Source organism: Nesoenas mayeri (genome assembly GCF_963082525.1).
Source record: "Nesoenas mayeri genome assembly, chromosome: 1".
In the NCBI taxonomy this organism is placed as follows: Eukaryota; Metazoa; Chordata; class Aves; order Columbiformes; family Columbidae; genus Nesoenas; species Nesoenas mayeri.
The window spans coordinates 190,777,506-190,795,177 of NC_137541.1; the positions used below are offsets into that span (position 1 = coordinate 190,777,506).

Consider the following 17,672-nt stretch of genomic DNA (forward strand, 5'->3'; position numbering starts at 1 on the left):
GACTCTCTTGAATAGCAATGAGAGAAATGGGCATTTCCAGGCTGAGATTCACCTTATCGTGTTGTAGATGTGGGAAGCAGTTGGATGACATTTACACTCTTTGGCCACCTGAATCCTGAGCTTGGGGACTTGACAGTGGTATCAGATTTCCTTTGCCATTGCAGATTTCCTTTTGCCTCCAAATGGGACAATGTGGGACTGGAGCTGCTCTTCCCTGAATGCAAACACAGCATGGGTTGCTTGCTACTGAGGTACCACTATTTATTTTTATCAACAATATTGCTGTCTGCCTTGCCAGTTCCCTTTGCTCTCCCATTTATGACACTTCTAAAGCTGCAACACAAACCAGATACGTATAGAAATGCCACCAGGTATCACGTAATGATGACTGGTTACAGCACTGGCTGTTCATGTCTGCTCTCTCTGCACCATTGGTCACAACAGAATCACTAAATGGTCTGCCTGCAGAAACAGGTCCAGACAGACTCTGGCTCTGTTGATGTGCTCCAAGTTGGCTTGAAGCAAGCCTGATACTGTATAAAGGTGTGAAACCACTGATGTAGCATGTCTGAGGGTTGAACTAGATGACCTTTAAAGGTGCCTTTCAACCCAAACAAATCTATGATTTTATAGTCAGCCCAAATACAGTGTCATACTCATATGAATGGCACAAGAACTAAAGCTTACTCACGATAAGCCACTTAAGGGAAGTGAGACTTTCACCCTAAGTTAAGTTCATGTCCTACTTGAGTCAACCATCAATTTCTCTGGAAATACTCAGTGACAAGGATGAAGCAGGACGTACCCCTTCTAGTAGTGTCACTTTGCTCAGGCCACTGCTTGGACAATCTGTTTTGTCTTTATCTTCTTAGCTTTCTGAGAACAATCCTCTGCAAACATTTATGGCTGGCTGGGCCACACCTCAGCACAGGTTACTGATTCTTTTTGCCACTCTCAGTCTCTCCTCAGCTGATGCCTTTTAGCTCATTCCTGAATACTGGCCAGGAATATCTGGTTCTCTTCCTCAGCTCCTCCCACTACTCTCAAGGTTTTAGCCTAAGAGCTAGAGTTGGTATGAAAGAGGGACAAAATAGAGGCAGACACCTTGTTCTCATGTGTTAATAGAGATGGTTGACATTGGTCTGGATACACATGAAAAATGAACATTTTGATGTTAGCAGAAAGGTTGCATATACAAGGGTCCTGGTTTTGTTTTAAACAAGACCAGTTCTCTTTTAATGAATTTTTCTTTCAGCTAAGTTCTTCTAAGTAATTGCACTTTTCTGAATTTGGCTACATGTTTTTGAAACAGTCGCTCCAGAGCTGTTAACAGTAGCAATGGTATGCAGAAGAACCACAGGTTTAGACTTATTGCTATGGCAGCCAAGGTTACTGATAAATTTTGCAAGTCCCTTAAGTGAGAGGGGCATATTTGCAAGGAGAGGCGGACAGAACAGGTGACTAAAATTGACCAACTAAGTATTCCATTCCATTCATGTCATACACCCTATAAAAACATGAGATCCTGAGGGTCTCGCTCTCTTTGACCTTGGCTGGCATCTGAAGAAAACCCTGCCATTTCTGCTGGTGATCCTAGGCCTAGCTCCAGGCCCTGCATCCCTGAATCCAGTTCCAGTTTACTGCAGATTCCAGCCCAGGACTTTTGGATACCTGCCCTGCAGGCACTGGAGCAATGCCACTGTGAAATTCAAGATTGGTTTTGCATTTTTTTTTCTATTTATTAGTAGCATTAGTAAAGCATTTTTAATTTTCCAATTCACAGGTCTCTCTCCCTTTTATGCTTATTACCTTTCCTTAGTGGGGAGGGCAGGGGGTTAACAGAGAACATCTGACACGGTTTATTGTCACCCTGCAGTAAATGGTGACAACAAGAAAGTGAAAAAAAAATGATATCTTGTAGTTTTATAGTCTCATAGTATACAGTTTTTGAAAATGAATACACAAACAAGGTCTCCAACCAGTTTTCAGCAATGATCAGAAGAGAGGACAGTATTTTGCCATGGACAATATCTACCCCTTTCCTAAAAACCAGAAGAATCCTTCCTCAGAGAAGCATCTGTTGTACGAGTTTCAGCCAATTTGTGAAGTAGAGCACTGTTCCAGAGGTGATTTCGTCAGATATGCTTTAGATATTTTAGCTCTTTAAAACTGTAGCCTGGGTGTGCAAATGGATCCTTAGGGCAATTTTGTTAGATCAGGCCTGGAAGAAGTATGGCTTTACCAGAGCAATACGCCATGAGCATATTCCTGCTTTTTCAGATCCTCAGCTTGTATGGAGCCATTGGGAGTATATTTTCTAACCTACTTGACTATGTTCTGGCTCCAGGCTAAGCTTATGGGGAGCCATCTCCAGCAGAGATGTTCCCTCTTGTCTCCAAGTATCTCATGCTGCAGCTGCAAAGTACAAAACAGACTTTGAAACTCATAGAGCCCATGACTTGCATTTGCAAAGAGGAATACCAGGTTTCACAGCATGTCAAGACTAACTTCATGATGTTGCAAGACCCAAATAATACAATAAAGGATGTTAGAAAGGACTTTCTGTCATTAAGAGAGCTCAAGCAGCATAGCTATTGCCCCCTCTCCATCTTCATGTCAGTTAAAGCCTGTAAATTTTTTTTTGTGCAGGAATGATATTTTCTTACAGATTCTGTCATTCATTCAAAGGGGCTTTTGACTGGGCAGAGGGTATTATCACAAAATAAAAAAAATCATAAAAGCAACAACCATAAATATCTGTCCTTTTAGTATAAAAATCCTGGGTTGTTTAGACAGCATGGTGATGTTACAATAGAAGGCATAGGGAGAAGTGTAGGGAGAAGCCCTTGACATCAGTCCAGTTTTAATTAAAACAGAAACCCATCAGATTGTTTGGTCTTATATCTTTGTAGCTTTCCTGTTCACTGGAACATTTGAAGTGCACATCTCTATGTTGTCCTTGTCAGTATTATAAGCTGTCCTTGTAAATGAAACTGTGCTATTCTCCTCGGGTATAAATCTGAATTTCTTAGTTCATTTGGGTCTGAAAAGCAGCTTACCAAGCTTATTCTGCCATTGATGCCTCTCTTCTGTTGCTCTGTGCAAAACAAGGTATGTATTAATGATGCTGGCCCTGATCCTGAATGTCCCTTTTGCTGATGGTGAGTCCAGGGGGGAAGACCCCCTGTACACTGAAATTACTGAACCTCTTTGATCCACTTCAAAACTCCCAGGTCTTTTTTATCTACCCAAATGTTTGAACTAACAGACATAACAAGTATATACTCATAATTAACAGACTTCATGAGGATTTAGATGGGGAATACAATTTCTTTGTCTTTTAACTCCGCATTTGCCAACATTTTGGTAAGGAAAGTGAGAAAGTTACTTCAAAAAGATTGATAACAAGCAATCTGTAGAGTGACAGATGTCAGAAGCAGGTAGCACCATCCTGCAATGGGGTGGAAGGAGAACACCTGCATCTGTGCACATCTGCTCCTATACACAGATTTCAGGAATGGTATTACATCAATAGATAAAAACTGAGATCCCTACAAGACTGCATCTCAAAACACCCTTGCAAGTTTTCAAGAGGATGGATCCAAATTGTAAAGATAAGATTCAAGGCTAAAAAAAGAATTGTATGACAGTCAAAAATGAGCACTGATTAGAAGGAATTGCATGTTAGGAGGCCAGTAGCATGGAAAACAACCTAGAAATGGCATTCAGAAATTTTAGAGCCTGTTCCATGGCCACATGTAGCTGTGGTGGAGTTAACTGGGGGATACATGCTCCCCTATCACAAACTATAAATGCTGCATGAGTTTGTGATCCTGACAGAGGAAGGTCTGTGTTACTGCCCCTTAGCCCCAGCTACACTCACTCCTTGTCCTGTTTAATGGTTGCTTTGGTTATTTTGTGAAATTGTTAAATAGGTGAAAAAAAAATGTTTGCTGCTATTGATGTTGTTACTTCAAAGAATGCTAAAGGCTACTCTAAAAACATAAGCGAAGGTGAAGCTTATTTTCCTATTTGATCCTTACAGTGATAAACAATTTCAGGTTGTCATAATTTCAGACAACCAAGCTTAAGAAATCCTAAATCAGTCTGATGGAGAGAGGGCTGTTACTCAACCTCTCATAAGAATGAAGAAGCCTTTGAGGCCTCATGAGTTGCATATGCCAAAAATTTAAGCCAGGCGAATCAGTAAGTCACCCATGGAAATGCAGGCCTCCTCAAGACAATACAAATACACAGGAAAATATACCCGTGTTTCATTTTGCTTTCTAATTCTAGTGGAAGCTGTGCTGTAATGTGCTGGTACAGCCACAATCACTGTTGGTGTTTAAAATGGACTCCCACCATTATAAACGCCGGGGAGCTGCGGGTCTGGAACGCTCAGCAATAAAATTTTCTTTGGATCTCTCTTGTTGATCTCACCAGGTACAAAACGGCCTGAAAATTACACGACTCAGAGGACAGAGATAAGATAAACCTTTTACCGTAGCATCTTAGCAAGAAGAAAAATTCTGAGCCCTGTTGGCACCTTGGAAGATAAAATTTAACCTTCCATTTTCTCCATTTTGTTGGTTGGGAAGGAGAAGAATAGGGCCTGAGTTCAGTAAACATGAAGAGGCAATTGATGCAAGTTATAGGAGCCAAAGTGCTGTTCTACATATTTTATAGTTTACCATAAAATGAAGTAACATGCCTCATAATTATAACTCAAGTATCACATAGCTGTAAAGATGACATTTAAATTATTTAAGTCGAGTCTGAAAAATGAGGTAACAGAACAGAAGATAAACCATAAGCACAATCAAAACAGTGGGACTATGCCCACTCATTTCAGAAGCATTTAGAACAGCCAAAGGCCAGTCTTACAAAAGCCTTTAGGTACCTTATAAATTTGTTAATGTACACCTAGTAGACATAGATGGAAATAAGTTCTTTTAATTTCAGTAAGAACAAAGGTATTCTTTAGAAATGCTAAAACCATGTGTTTGTACCCAATATTGAGGGGTACAAATGCCCCAATAGCAATCTGAAGGTTATTTCTATAGATAATGCCTTTTCCAATTATGCATAGAAATAAGGCAGGAAATTTAGTGTCTCTGCACAACAGTAAGAGTAGATTCCAAGTAATATATTTTCATTACAGTTAATTGTCTGAGTTATCTTCTACTTCACTATATCTATCTGTTCCCCTTTTATATAAGAAAATTATAATCATGAAAAAAAATATTCCTGTAGCCTTAAACATGTAATAGCAACAACTCTTTGTTTTGCAGGAGAGATGATTGCACAGTTGAAACAAAGAGAACATAAGTTTATTCATCTCACGCATTGGGATGATAAAGCCTGCTGTACTCACAGCCAGCTTAACGAACCTTGGACGCAATCAATCTTCACTTAACAATAGCAGGTCTCAGATTTTAATGTGTTAACAAGAGATGCAAAGTGATCAAGTTTAAATCTTCCCTAAAATAGTGCTTTTGGGTTCATAAATACCTGGTGAATGGAGCTTGGTGGCTGTTACTGCTGATCTCTTAGGGGATGAGACAGCTGGTCTATTAGCATCCTGATCTTTTTGTACTTCTTTCTTCTGACCTGTTTTAGGGAAAAGAAAAAAAAAAAAAGAAGATAGAAAGAAACCCGTTTTATAATTTTGCTTACAATTGTGCAGAACTATGTCACTAAGATACATATCAGAATGGCAAACTCTAAGTATTTCACAATACACATCCTGGGCTTCACACAGAATGATGCTACACAGTACTTCTGTGCTGGATGCCAACTTGCCACTTGTGCAAGCATGACTGTGTGCATGTGGCTGAGCTGACATATGCAGCACTAAAGAAGTCAAAAAAAGGTCTTACACACTATCTTGGTTCTCCAGCCATCTGCAAAGTGACAAATACCATTAAGGCACAAACAGTTACACAGGTAGCCCACACTATCTGTTCTGGGGTCTGTGTTCTGTCTCTTTACCTTGCTGTGCATCCTCAGCCAAGCATCTTCTGGGCTGGAGGAAGAGCTAAATAGGACTGTGCAAAGCTGACTTAAGGTACCTGCAGGGCCTTGCTCTATCAACTAAGTCAGGAAATCGCCTTGTCTGGTGAGCAGCATTCCCCAGAGAATCTCATACAGGCAAGAGACAGGCTTCTGAAGAACCAGAAGCAGGCAGGTTGTGTCAGGGCTGTGCTGGGTGTGGTGCCCCAGACTGGAGAGGGCATCTCTGCCTATGCAGTAAGTCAGGCAGGGCCAGAGAGGTGCAACACATTCAGTGCCAATGCAGGACACAACAGGGTCATGCCATTGCTTTGCTGTCCACAAGGCTGCACCAACACTTGGCACTTGGTTCATGCTCATCTATGACCCAGGCAAGTACCAAGCTTCCTCCTCTCCTCTCCTCTCCTCTCCTCTCCTCTCCTCTCCTCTCCTCTCCTCTCCTCTCCTCTCCTCTCCTCTCCTCTCCAGTTTGTAACCCTCCAGGTTATACCTGACCACTACATTTATCCTTTGTTTCTGCAGACGCTAATTCTCCCTACTGACACCATGATGTCCCAGAGCTCTTGGTTTATAACATTGTGAAACTTTGTGCTAGCCTTTCCTCTTCCTTTAACTTTGTAGTGTCTGTTATTAATCCTCCCACCACTAGAGTTCTCTGGTTAGGGGCTCGGGATGCTCTGTCAGTTGTCCAAGCTCTGCAGTCACTGACTGCCTCTTGTATGAAGGAGATACAATTTCATCTGAAAGCCAGAGAGGCCACCCAAGCTCAGCTCACCCCTCCTGCCCACCCACAAGTACCACCAAAACAGCTGCAGGGATTGTGCTGAGTGCAGCAACAGTGAAGCCCTGTCGTGTTGCTTAGCCCACAGTGTTGCAGTCATAGCCATGGATTTCATGCAGAAAACATTCACCAAAGAAGTAAGAACGAAGAGCAAGAAAAGCCAAATCCCTTAGACATTAGTATATTTTCCTGTTTGCTTTCCTTTTTTAACATTAGTGTTTGCTGTGGGGCTGTATTTCAGCCTACAACACTCAAAATGAGATTATAAACTTGTTGTTGACCATATTTCAAAGAGACTACAGCAAATAGAGTCCAAATCAGCACACTGGCAATGTGCCCAAGAATAGCAGTAAAATTAATTGAGTAGGAAGTAAATGAGTATCATAGTAAAGTTTCTGCATTTCTTGGCTTAATGCAGGTGTGTTTCAAGTTTGGAGCACTTATCAGCAGACTTAAGGCAAACCACTTGTCATAAAGGAAAAACAATGTTTGCCTTATTAACTTTTGATTCTTTCATGAGTACATTTATGGACGTCTTGTAGGTAAATGTCCCACAGTATTTGTCCCCTGAAGGATTTGAAGCCAGCAAACAAAACCATATATTTTTGGTGATGCTTAAAGACAGTGCCAGTCCAAAACCTAACACTATCTTCCATTTTGCTTAATACAAATGTGATCTGGCTATTTCAATAGCGGAGAAAAGCGATAATTTTATGTGAGGATCTTAATCTTCAGGGACACTTACTGGATGACTAGCTTTTCACCCTCCCCAAAGTCGCAGTTGCAGTATCAGGCTTATTTTTGACACATCATTCCCCCTTCGACTTCTGTCTGTATCCAGACTTGTAAGCAGTGAGCTGAGGATGCAGCATTTGCCACGCACTAGAAGCCAAGCCTCACATTTTCTAGCACTGCCTCTCAGCATTTGCTTGCAGACTGTTTCTGCAAAGACCACATGCACAAGCACAAGTCTTATGTCCAACTATTTGTGGAGATGGCACAGGAGAAGGTCTAATACCCTCTTTGACTCTTCCCACTGTCCACAGGCAAATGCCAGCATCAGTTGTCAAGGGCTGGTAAAGACTGAACTCTTCATACCTTTACTTTGTCCATTTTGTCTACTGTTTATAATTTGGACATGTTGAGGCTATAACTGTCATTTGTGATTAATACTTTTCACAGTGAAGGGTCTGAGGATATAAATTTCCCGTTTCTGCTACCTACTACTCTATATTTACTAGAGAGCAGAACATAAAATAAGTTTATGGTGCCAATTCATTACTAAGGATGAAGGGAAAGCAACTTGGGAGCTGTGAGGCAAAATCAGAGCTTGTTTTACAAGGTATAGTTTATATGGTTACAGGTTCAAGCATTACTTTTTCACGGCAATGAGGCCTTGGTTTTCCTGTGTTTTTCAAAATAAAAATGACGATGCACAAATGGATCATATCAAGTTCCTCTGTAAATTTCTCTATGGCAAATGTCAAATACAGACAGCGGCAGGGAATGTCCTCCTTACACTTTCAGCAGAAACAAGAGGAATATAAATACTTAACTATGTGTGTTTTTGAAAAGTTTTCAATGAGGAACACCTGGGGAATTAGTTCAGCCACTTAAGCACAAAGTGAGGAACAATTCCCCAATTAAAGCTCAGTTCAAAGAAAAGAGAGCAAAGAAGCAAAGAAGCCCAGTCAGCACCATCGTTCTGCAGAGGGTAAGGGGAGGTCTAGGAATGGCAGCCGGTGCAGATGGCAGCACCCATCAGGGACAGCTGCATGGGGCACAATGGGCTCAGAAGGTGGGAGACCAGCAGAGTGAGCCTGACGCAGGTTGTAAGCAAAGATGCAAATAGATATCTTGGCAAGGACAGAAGAGTAGTATTTAATAACACGGGAGGAAAGCAAAGATAACCACCCCTCACTCCCCTTCAGTTACAAGATTAGAGCTCCTAAAATCTGGTAGGGGTGGCAATACGGCAACTGGGGAAGCAAGGAAGGGTTGTGCAGTGAGGGAAGAGCCCGGGCACAGCACAGTTCTGCTGGGAAGGGGCAGAGGAGAGGGGCAAGTGGAGCTAGCAACAATTCAGCTTCTCCTTCATAAGCAGAAAGGTCTTGGTGGCCTTCCTCAGCAGGGAGGGATTTAGGAATCAGGCAGCAGGCAAAAGAAAGGACAGTCTGCAGGAGCAAACTGTTATCGTTCTGCTAAGCTCATCACCCACAGGGAAATTTTAGGGGAAGAGCCATCCCTGGCATCAGGCCTCAAATAAGAGCTTGTGCTGAATGTTTTCCTGGAAATGGGGTTTGTTCTTTCTCTTCTCTTATGAAACAACATCTGCTAGACGGTTAAAAGAAAAACACTTAGGAAACATGTTGATTTCAAGAGAAGTTCCCACTGGGAAAATTCATTTCTAAATGACAAGACTCTGGGCTCTGAAGTTGTCATTTCACAGAAATCTAAAATTTCAGGTTTACAAAAATCTGTAGGGGAGCGTTGGCGTGATGATAAGCATAATGCTGTACCACAGGGTACGGCACAGTGGGAGGTTATACAGTTTGGTCTTTTCTACCTCGGAGTGTAGCAGCATCAACTCAAAGGCTCTAATGTACACAAAAAGTTTGATGATCCACTGTAACTCAGGAAATAAGACAAACATTTAAGTCCTTATTATGGGCTTGTAACACCTGTAAAACCTCAAATAATATTTGGACTGTCATATGTATTGTGAAATGTCAAAAGGTACTATGCATACAATGATGAATAATAAAAAGATGCAAAATACAATTATAAAATGAAATTAAGAACCATACTTGCATATTTTTTCAAATGAGCACACTGTTTTAATTTTCTAAATTTGTCTTTTAAGAAGTATATTAACTCTGACCTGGAACAAAATTTACTTCAGCCTCTTAGTGTTACTGTCCACAGGCTGGAAATATGGAACTCCAGTTAGCTCTGTGCTAAATGCCCGTACATTACCTTTATTCCTGCTGGCTGCATAATCAAGGCTTTTACCACTGAGCCTCCCAGTGAAAGGCTCCTGGCAGAGCAGGAACCACCACTGATACCCCCAGGCTTCCAGGAACAGCTGCCAAGGCTCTGTCCACCCCCTTCACCACAGGAGCTCATGGAGTGAGAATCTGACTTTCCAGTAGCCAGGAATCAAAGCCACAAACTGTTAATTTTTATAGGAATTTACATTCCATTTAAGGTTACAGATGTCCCAACATTTCCTCTCTTTAAAAAGCTATACTCATATAGAAATGGATATTTCAGGCCATAAGACAACTGTGAGAATAAATACTTGTTCGTGTTTTCTACTGGTGTGGTTAACAGCATTTGCTTTTGAAAAATTGATCCAAATGTGCAGTTCTGTAAAGGTATTTACATTTCCTAATTAACACACACAGCCTGCTTCAAAACGAGCAGAAGGAGCAAAGGCAAAAATCATTAGAAATACAAGGCAAAACACTCAAGATGTTAAATCATTCAGCAATCACTTGGAATAACAGCAGACAAAGCCACTTCTCCATTCCCCTATCATTGCTGAATGCTGACCTAGGAACTCGAGTCATATACTTCTTATCTGAGACATTTTCTTAAGAGCTGCTGCAGAGTCAGAACTTACATTTGCCTGGACCTTTCTGACTCTTCAAAGCCAGGACAGTGGGATAGGCTTTGATTTACTTTCACACTTCAAACTGAAAACATGCTAACAAATTACGCAAATTCTAACATGCCATAGACATTATTAACAATGCAATGGGACCGGCTGTGTTCAGTTGGATTTCAGCTGTTCTCAGGTGTATTTTATAAATTAACCAATGCAGTCTGCAAGTTTAAAAAAACCCCAAGGAAGCGTTTTCAGTCACTCGCATGCACACAGAACTGCTTGGAGCTTTCTTCTGCCTTTCCCCCTGATACCACAACTAGTCGTGTCCTTGGTGAGTAATGACACATCCATGCATGTACTGTTTGAGAGAAAATGAGCAAAAGTGGAAAGATGATGGATTCTGTAGCATAACAGCAGTCTAATTCTCTCTGGAGACTCTCTGCTTCCTTGATCTATGAGACACTGAAAGACTGTGAATAAGTAAGTAGGTGCAGAAGAAAGACTATGTATTTGTTGAAGAAGAAACTGCTAATGCTTGTGCTTTTCCCTTTGCATTTGCTTCAACTTTAAAGTCAATCTGATAAGAAAAAAAGAAGGACAAGGACTATTTCATTGACTTGCCTGAAACTGATAGTTTTCTTTCTATATTAAAAAGTCTCTTTATCTAGTACTAAAAAAAACAAACAAAAAACCCACAACCCCAAACTAACCAACCAACCAACAAACAAACAAAAAACTAAAGGAAAAAAATAAACCTTACAAAATGAACCATTATGAACTGAATAGAAAATATCAGGGTAACTCAGAACATCCAATGTAAGTTGCAGAGTTAAAACAACTACTCCTTCTCTTCCTGTCATTCACCATGGATCCCGTGGCATTTTATCATCGCTTCCTCCCAGAGTTGTGCTATGGCATGTTTCAGAGTGGTTCTGAAGAGAGGCTGGAAGGCTTGCAGTTGAACGTCTCCCTTTCACCTGCAGTGTAGTGCTGCATATCCCTATATTCAATACGAGAACAACATCAATGTAACTCGCTGTGGATTTACTATTCAGCTTTTGATTGAAAGTGTTTACAAAGGGAAACAAAGCACCAGCGGACTCTTCTCTCTCCCTCTCTGCAAGTGCACTGGTGCTCATTCCCCCCCCCACCTCAGCTGACCTTCGTTCATCTCTCTCCCTCCTGCTGAGGTTGTGTTGTCTGGATTTTGCAGAAGCTGATTAAAAGAGGCACATTTGACACTGCAAGCTTGCTAGTGAGAGCTGTGATAACACCAGCCTCCCATTTTTCATCTTGACTGATTGTATTTAACAGCCTGCCTGTTACATACGATTTACTGGTACTTGTAAAAGCACAGGAATTGACTGGGTTAGTTTTTTGAACAATGCTTTTCATTTTAATTTAGTGGACTAAGTAGAAACAAGCTGCTCAAATGAATTCTTTATTGCTACTGTGATGGCATACAAATTATGAGAAGTTTCAAAACATGGCAGAGTTTATAGGTACCAAGCTGGATTTTCTGTGGGTTTCTGTGTTCTAAGAGAAGGATGTGGCTGAACAAGACCAGAGAGGGATGATACCACAGAGGAAACTGTATTACATGAAGAGAATGAAAACTACTCAGAGCTGGTCAGGTGTAAACCACTTCTCAAATTCTTCCATTCTTTCTTTTTTTTTTTTTTTTTTTTTCCTTTTTCCTTGAATTGCATACAAGTCCTATTGCCTTTGTGGTAGCCATGTACTCAGCTCCCCAGTGCAAACCTACCCTTTGGCTAGACATTTCTGCTCATGAGTTACTCCTCCTGAATGTGCAAGAGAGGCCACAACACGTGTGTGACAATGACAGCATGTGGGCCCAAGATGTTCATGGCATACAGAATTGCACATTACCTATGTGGAGAGGGACCTCTGAAGTCCTGTGTTCCAGTCTCCTGCTCAGAGTGGGTTGCACTAGAGCAGGTTGTGCAGGGCTTTGTCAAGCTCAGTTACAGGTATCTTCAATGATGGAGGTTTCACCACCTCTCTAGAAAATCTGCTCTAGTGTTTGACCAGTTTCACAGGTGATCACATGCCAACCACCTTCACAGGTGACAATTTCCTGTGTTCTAACTTGTGTTTGGAGTATCTTGTCCTATCACTGTACACCTCTGGGAAATGTCTGGTTTTGTTTTCTGTCTTTCCATTCAGTAACTGGAGACTGTGATAAGATCTCCCTTTGCCTTCTCTGAACAAGCCCGGATCTTCCAGCCTCTCCTCCTGACCTGTCCTGTTATGTGCCACAGTCCCTTGACTATCTTGGTGGCCCTCTGCTGTTCTCACTCCAGTATGTCACGTTATTCTTGTCCTGGGATTCCCCAAACTGGGCACAGTTGTGAGTGGCCGCATAAGTGTGAATAAAGGGGGACGACCACTGATGCTGCAAGCCACACTCTTGCAGTATGCATCTGGTCTTTCTTGCTGCAAGGGCACACGATAGACTCAGGTTCAACTTGCTGTCTAGCAAGACCTCCAAACAAGGCCTTTTGACAGAGCTGCTTCCCAGCCAGGTGGCTCCAGCCTCTCCTGTTACATGACATTATACCTCCAAGGGTCAAAGACTTTGCATTTGCCTTTTTGAAGTCTGAGTTCCCTCCAGAAGTAGAAGGCTAGAGCAGATGAAACCAACTTTCCTGGCCAGGAAATGACCTAGGTCTAAAGCAACTTAATTATAACTGACTAATTGCAGCCCTGGGTGAATGCATTGTACTGCTTCTGGATCTAAGCAGGTACACCTGCATGGTGCTGTACTTGGCAACTCTCCAGACCCATCACCACCAGCTCAGGAATCACTGCCTGTCTGAGTCCCCTCTCCATACACAACATAGACCTGTTCTTCTTGGGTTACGAACTGCTGTGGTGTGTTATGCTGAGGGCTTTTTAATGCATCCTGAAGGGCTCACCAGATACATCACTAACTGCACCATGTCAAACTGAAGGGTTTTGCCCAAATTATGACAGAATTGAATCCTGGTAAAACAAATCCCCTGTGAGGATAGGAAGTGGTCAATCTACTCTCTCTGAACATTGCCTTCTGCAGATACTCCCACATTTTCAGAGAAGTTTGAAACAGAAAATTCAGTATATATCTGCCTCAAAGATTACATATTTTTATCAACATCTGTGGAAAGTGGAAGCTTATATGTCTTTACAGAGGTGGATCTTAGCTGCAAAGTTTCTGACAGAGAGCTGCTCTCATCTGTCTTTAAACAAAATATGAAACAATAATAGATATGGTAAGTATCAGTTAGTTTAGCACTGTATTTCTCAAAGCAGCTAATGTGTTTAAGGGAATTAAAAGGACTTGTCTCAGCTTTTCTATTCAAGCATGCTTTTTCCTCCCCATTTTCTATATGTTGACAGGTATGCAAATATGGAAGGGGTCTAAAAACACACAAAAAGGGCTGTACAACACACTGGAATCTAATTAAATGTGTTCTTTTCATAGACTAGTCAAAAAGCAATCAGTTGATGTCTTCAAAACAATTTGCATGACAATGATCTTGCACTGTTGTTATCCCATGCCATAGTTTTTTGTTTTTTTTTTTTTTTTATCATCTGAATCACTGCACAGCAGCAGCAATAGGAGTCCGTTTTCATTAATTAAATATGATTTATACCCTGTAACCCAATTTATTTGTCAAACACTGTTGAGAAGTCTGAGAAGTCATTTTTTTTTTAATAAGAATTTACAGCACAGGTGGTCTTCTCAGGTAACATCTAATACATGAAAGCTTTCATGTGATTTTATTGGTTATTTTCCAATCATTAATATAGGCAGATATGCTCCTTTCTGAATTAATTTCCTACTAATACATAATTAAAATTATGTAGATCTCTGAAATACAAATGCAATTCTTATATCATCTGATATCCCACTCTTTCAGAAATGTTCTCTATGTTAAAATGACTGTCTTCTTTTTTCTGAAATACTTTCTTCCCTCTTCATTAAAGATGCTGTACACAGTGCATGCAATGTCTGTGAACTTTAACTATAACAGTGTAGTCCTCTAAGTCCTTTAGTAACTGCAATGTCTTGCAAAGGAGGTTGGACACCTGCAGTTTGTGTTTATAAACACATACACCGCATCAAGCCCTATAGCAATTACTACTAGGTGATTGCTAGGAGTATTATACATAGAATATCCATCATTCTCCAAACACACAGAACATACAGAGGGAATCACTGTAGTTTCCCTGTTTTTCAAAGGCATTACTATATGGCTGACTTTAACACTGCTCATGGGACAGCCTGGCCTTCTGACTGACTGAATGAGGCTGGTGACTTCCTTCTCAAATGCATAATTCACTCCTAAAGTCATTTATCACTTTTTCTTAGGGGAAAATATGCCTCACTTGCAAGATAGTCTTGGTTTGTGTTTCAAGTCCTTCCTGCTAGAGGCAGGGATTTCCCCTCGTCCATAAGAAAGGGTACAAAGATATGCCTCTCTTACTCCCAGCTAATAAATTCCACCTATAGTGGAGACCATTTCTCTCTCCTTGATCACAGCTTCTGGGCAGTGTCTTGTCTCCTGCCATTGCGGGGAAAAGAACAGGAAATTGTGGTGATTTAATTCCTTCCAACCATGAGTCCACAGGGTCTGGGTGGCTGCCAGCTCAGCTGTGGAGAAATTGGTCTGAGACAGAGGATAGACAGGTGCCACACCAATCATTCCTTTGCAGACGCTGTCTTCATGATCCAGCTACAAGTAAGAGGTAAGCAACAAGCATGTTCAAAAGGCTGAGGCCGTCCTTCCTAGGAAGGGGCTGTCTGATGAGCCACCTTCCCTTCTATCTTCCAAGGCTACCCTGGCAAACTAGAGCTGGATGTCTTATACATTTTTTAAAAAACTGGTGATGCTGCTAACCAGGAACATGACAAAACGTTATAAAAACAAATCCATGTCCAGCTAAGACTTTACAAGATGCATTGTTGACGCCCTTAAATGATCCTTAAAACCCTTTTCAAAACTTGCATCTGGATTGCTTGTAACTGCATTACATGTGAGAACAAAGACTACCTTAAATACAAGGGCACCCCAAATGGTTACTGGATATTAGACAATCTGTAGTTTCATTCGTTCAAGAACATACTAAGCAAATTGTCTTTTCTATTGTTCTGTCTTCCTACACCATGGATGCTCTTCTGTTCTTTGGTATGTCTGTGCATCCAATTGCCATTATGTAATAGTTTGAAATACTATTAGAAATTTATTCATTCCACTCTTTTCAAGACATTTGTCCCTTCAGTTTGGAGCACTGGTGAAAGTTTCTTTGGTGTTTCTGTTGCAGTGACGAGGTTGGCTGCTTCCCTAAGCACGAAATTCATTATCTTTATGACATGTCAGTAACAGTGACCCAAGGTGTGGATTCATTTTTAATATATCTTCAAACATTTTTTAAACATTGATTTTATCTCTCTGCTCCCTTATTGTTATCCATCTCCTGCCCTGTGATGTCCAGTAATAATGCCAGACTTGTACAGCATAGACGGGTGGCCTGTGTCAGTGATTGTTCTTTCCACTTTGGAATGGCACTACAAGTAGACATTTTATCATGTCTGTACATGCAGACTTTAAACTTTTACATCCTCCACATGCTGCAGGACATACTTTTGGAGAATGGCCTTTTCAGCACATCTATGTACTTTCCCTGCCATATTTAAAATATAATATCTGACACAATTTTAAAGGGTTTCATTAGATGCTTTTGTTTGCCCGGTATCAGAAAGCCCAAAGCAATATGAACACTTCAGTGCCCTTTCTACACTTGCTTCATTGGATCTGTAGCATCTGACTACTGATTTAATAAAGAGTTCAATTTTAAAAATACGGGTTTATGCTTCATCATTTAAAAGATGTGTAAAACTGTCCAAAGGGTACTTCAACAGGAGATTTTACATTCTGTAGGGCTCCCTATCACATTGGGATCTATAGGCAGTGTTCATATATTATTGCACAACAGGCAGGATTGGACTTGCTAAAACCCCTTGTCTTTATCTTTGCTTTGATTTATTTCAGACTTTGCTTCCATCAGATACTTAGCATTGTGAGGAACTGTAACACTGTTTTAATAAAAAAAATCATGACTTGACCACAGATAACATCTGCTGCTACCTTGACTCGTACAAAAGTCAAACCAGAACCTTGGACAAACACAGGGTCGTTCTTTTTTTAAATTCTCTCTATTGTGTTTACTAACTTCCCAAACTTGCCAGTTATCTCTGTTTCTGACTGTTTGCACAACGCAGACAGGTACCCCTACTTTATGCTTAGTTTCCTTCCAGAATAAACCAGGCAAGTTTTACCTCACCTGACTGAGTCTCCCTATCGAGTTCAGACTATAAACTAACTCACTTTCGGCCAACTAGAAGCATAGGCAAAGAGTTTCCTTTTGCATGTGCCCATGGAAGCAGATACAGTTACTGGAGGGAGATACTAAAAAAACCCCGAACAACCAAACCAACAAATGCTCTGAAGAAAATTACACCAAGATTAAGTGATGACACAGAAAACATCCATTGACAACCTCAGGACAATGAGCAAATTAGGGTTATTTGGAAGGAAGAAAATTGAACAATTTTTCATCATGATCCAAATTCATTATGACCTTTTATTTTTCAACTTTGTCTCCAGAGGTAGTAAAATCCAGGAAAAAAAAAAATTAGTCTTTTGTTTCATAGATCAAATCACTTCATACATTAAAAACCTACATTAAAAGTCAACTTGAGCTTTCTGACAGCCTCAGTAATTCTTTTCCCCTTCAGTGTTTATCCCCTGATGTGACAGCAAACATTCTTTCTGGAAACCTACTGCTTGATCACTGTTGTTTTGTATTAAATTGTAATTTCTGGTCTTGTGTGTGGGGCTGAGATTTGGAACATATGCAAACTCAGATGTGACAGCCTGAACAATTCAATTAGTCCTGCTTGTGCTAGATTTTGCATGTCCACATTAGCCTGATCGTATATCAAACACCACGGTTCCAGCTCATTGCAGTGTCCCAAAGCTGAAACTTCTCTGGCAAGAACTCACTCATGGAAGGCTGCAAAAGTAGGAAAAGACACAGGACTTCTAAGAGCCTGTAACAAAATAATCCCAGGGGCCAGAAGAGCCTACAGAAACTTGAAATATCACTAAGTCAAATAAATTAATATTTCACTACTATCATACTAATACAGTATGATACACCTAATTCACCCTGTTGTCTCAGTGATCTGTGAAGTGCTTTCCA

At 40.8% G+C, this 17,672-nt stretch overlaps 1 protein-coding gene across 1 annotated transcript in view; it reads right to left on the reverse strand.

Annotated features, from left to right (window-relative positions):
- MTUS2 (microtubule associated scaffold protein 2) overlaps window positions 1-17,672 on the reverse strand; it is a gene marked incomplete at both ends in the record, with an annotated part of 188,305 nt that overhangs the window by 51,141 nt on the left and 119,492 nt on the right. Inside the window, one exon of the mRNA XM_080363539.1 lies at window positions 5,512-5,610. Within this exon, the coding sequence (XP_080219665.1) occupies window positions 5,512-5,610 (99 nt within the window). The remainder of the gene's footprint in view (window positions 1-5,511; window positions 5,611-17,672) is intronic.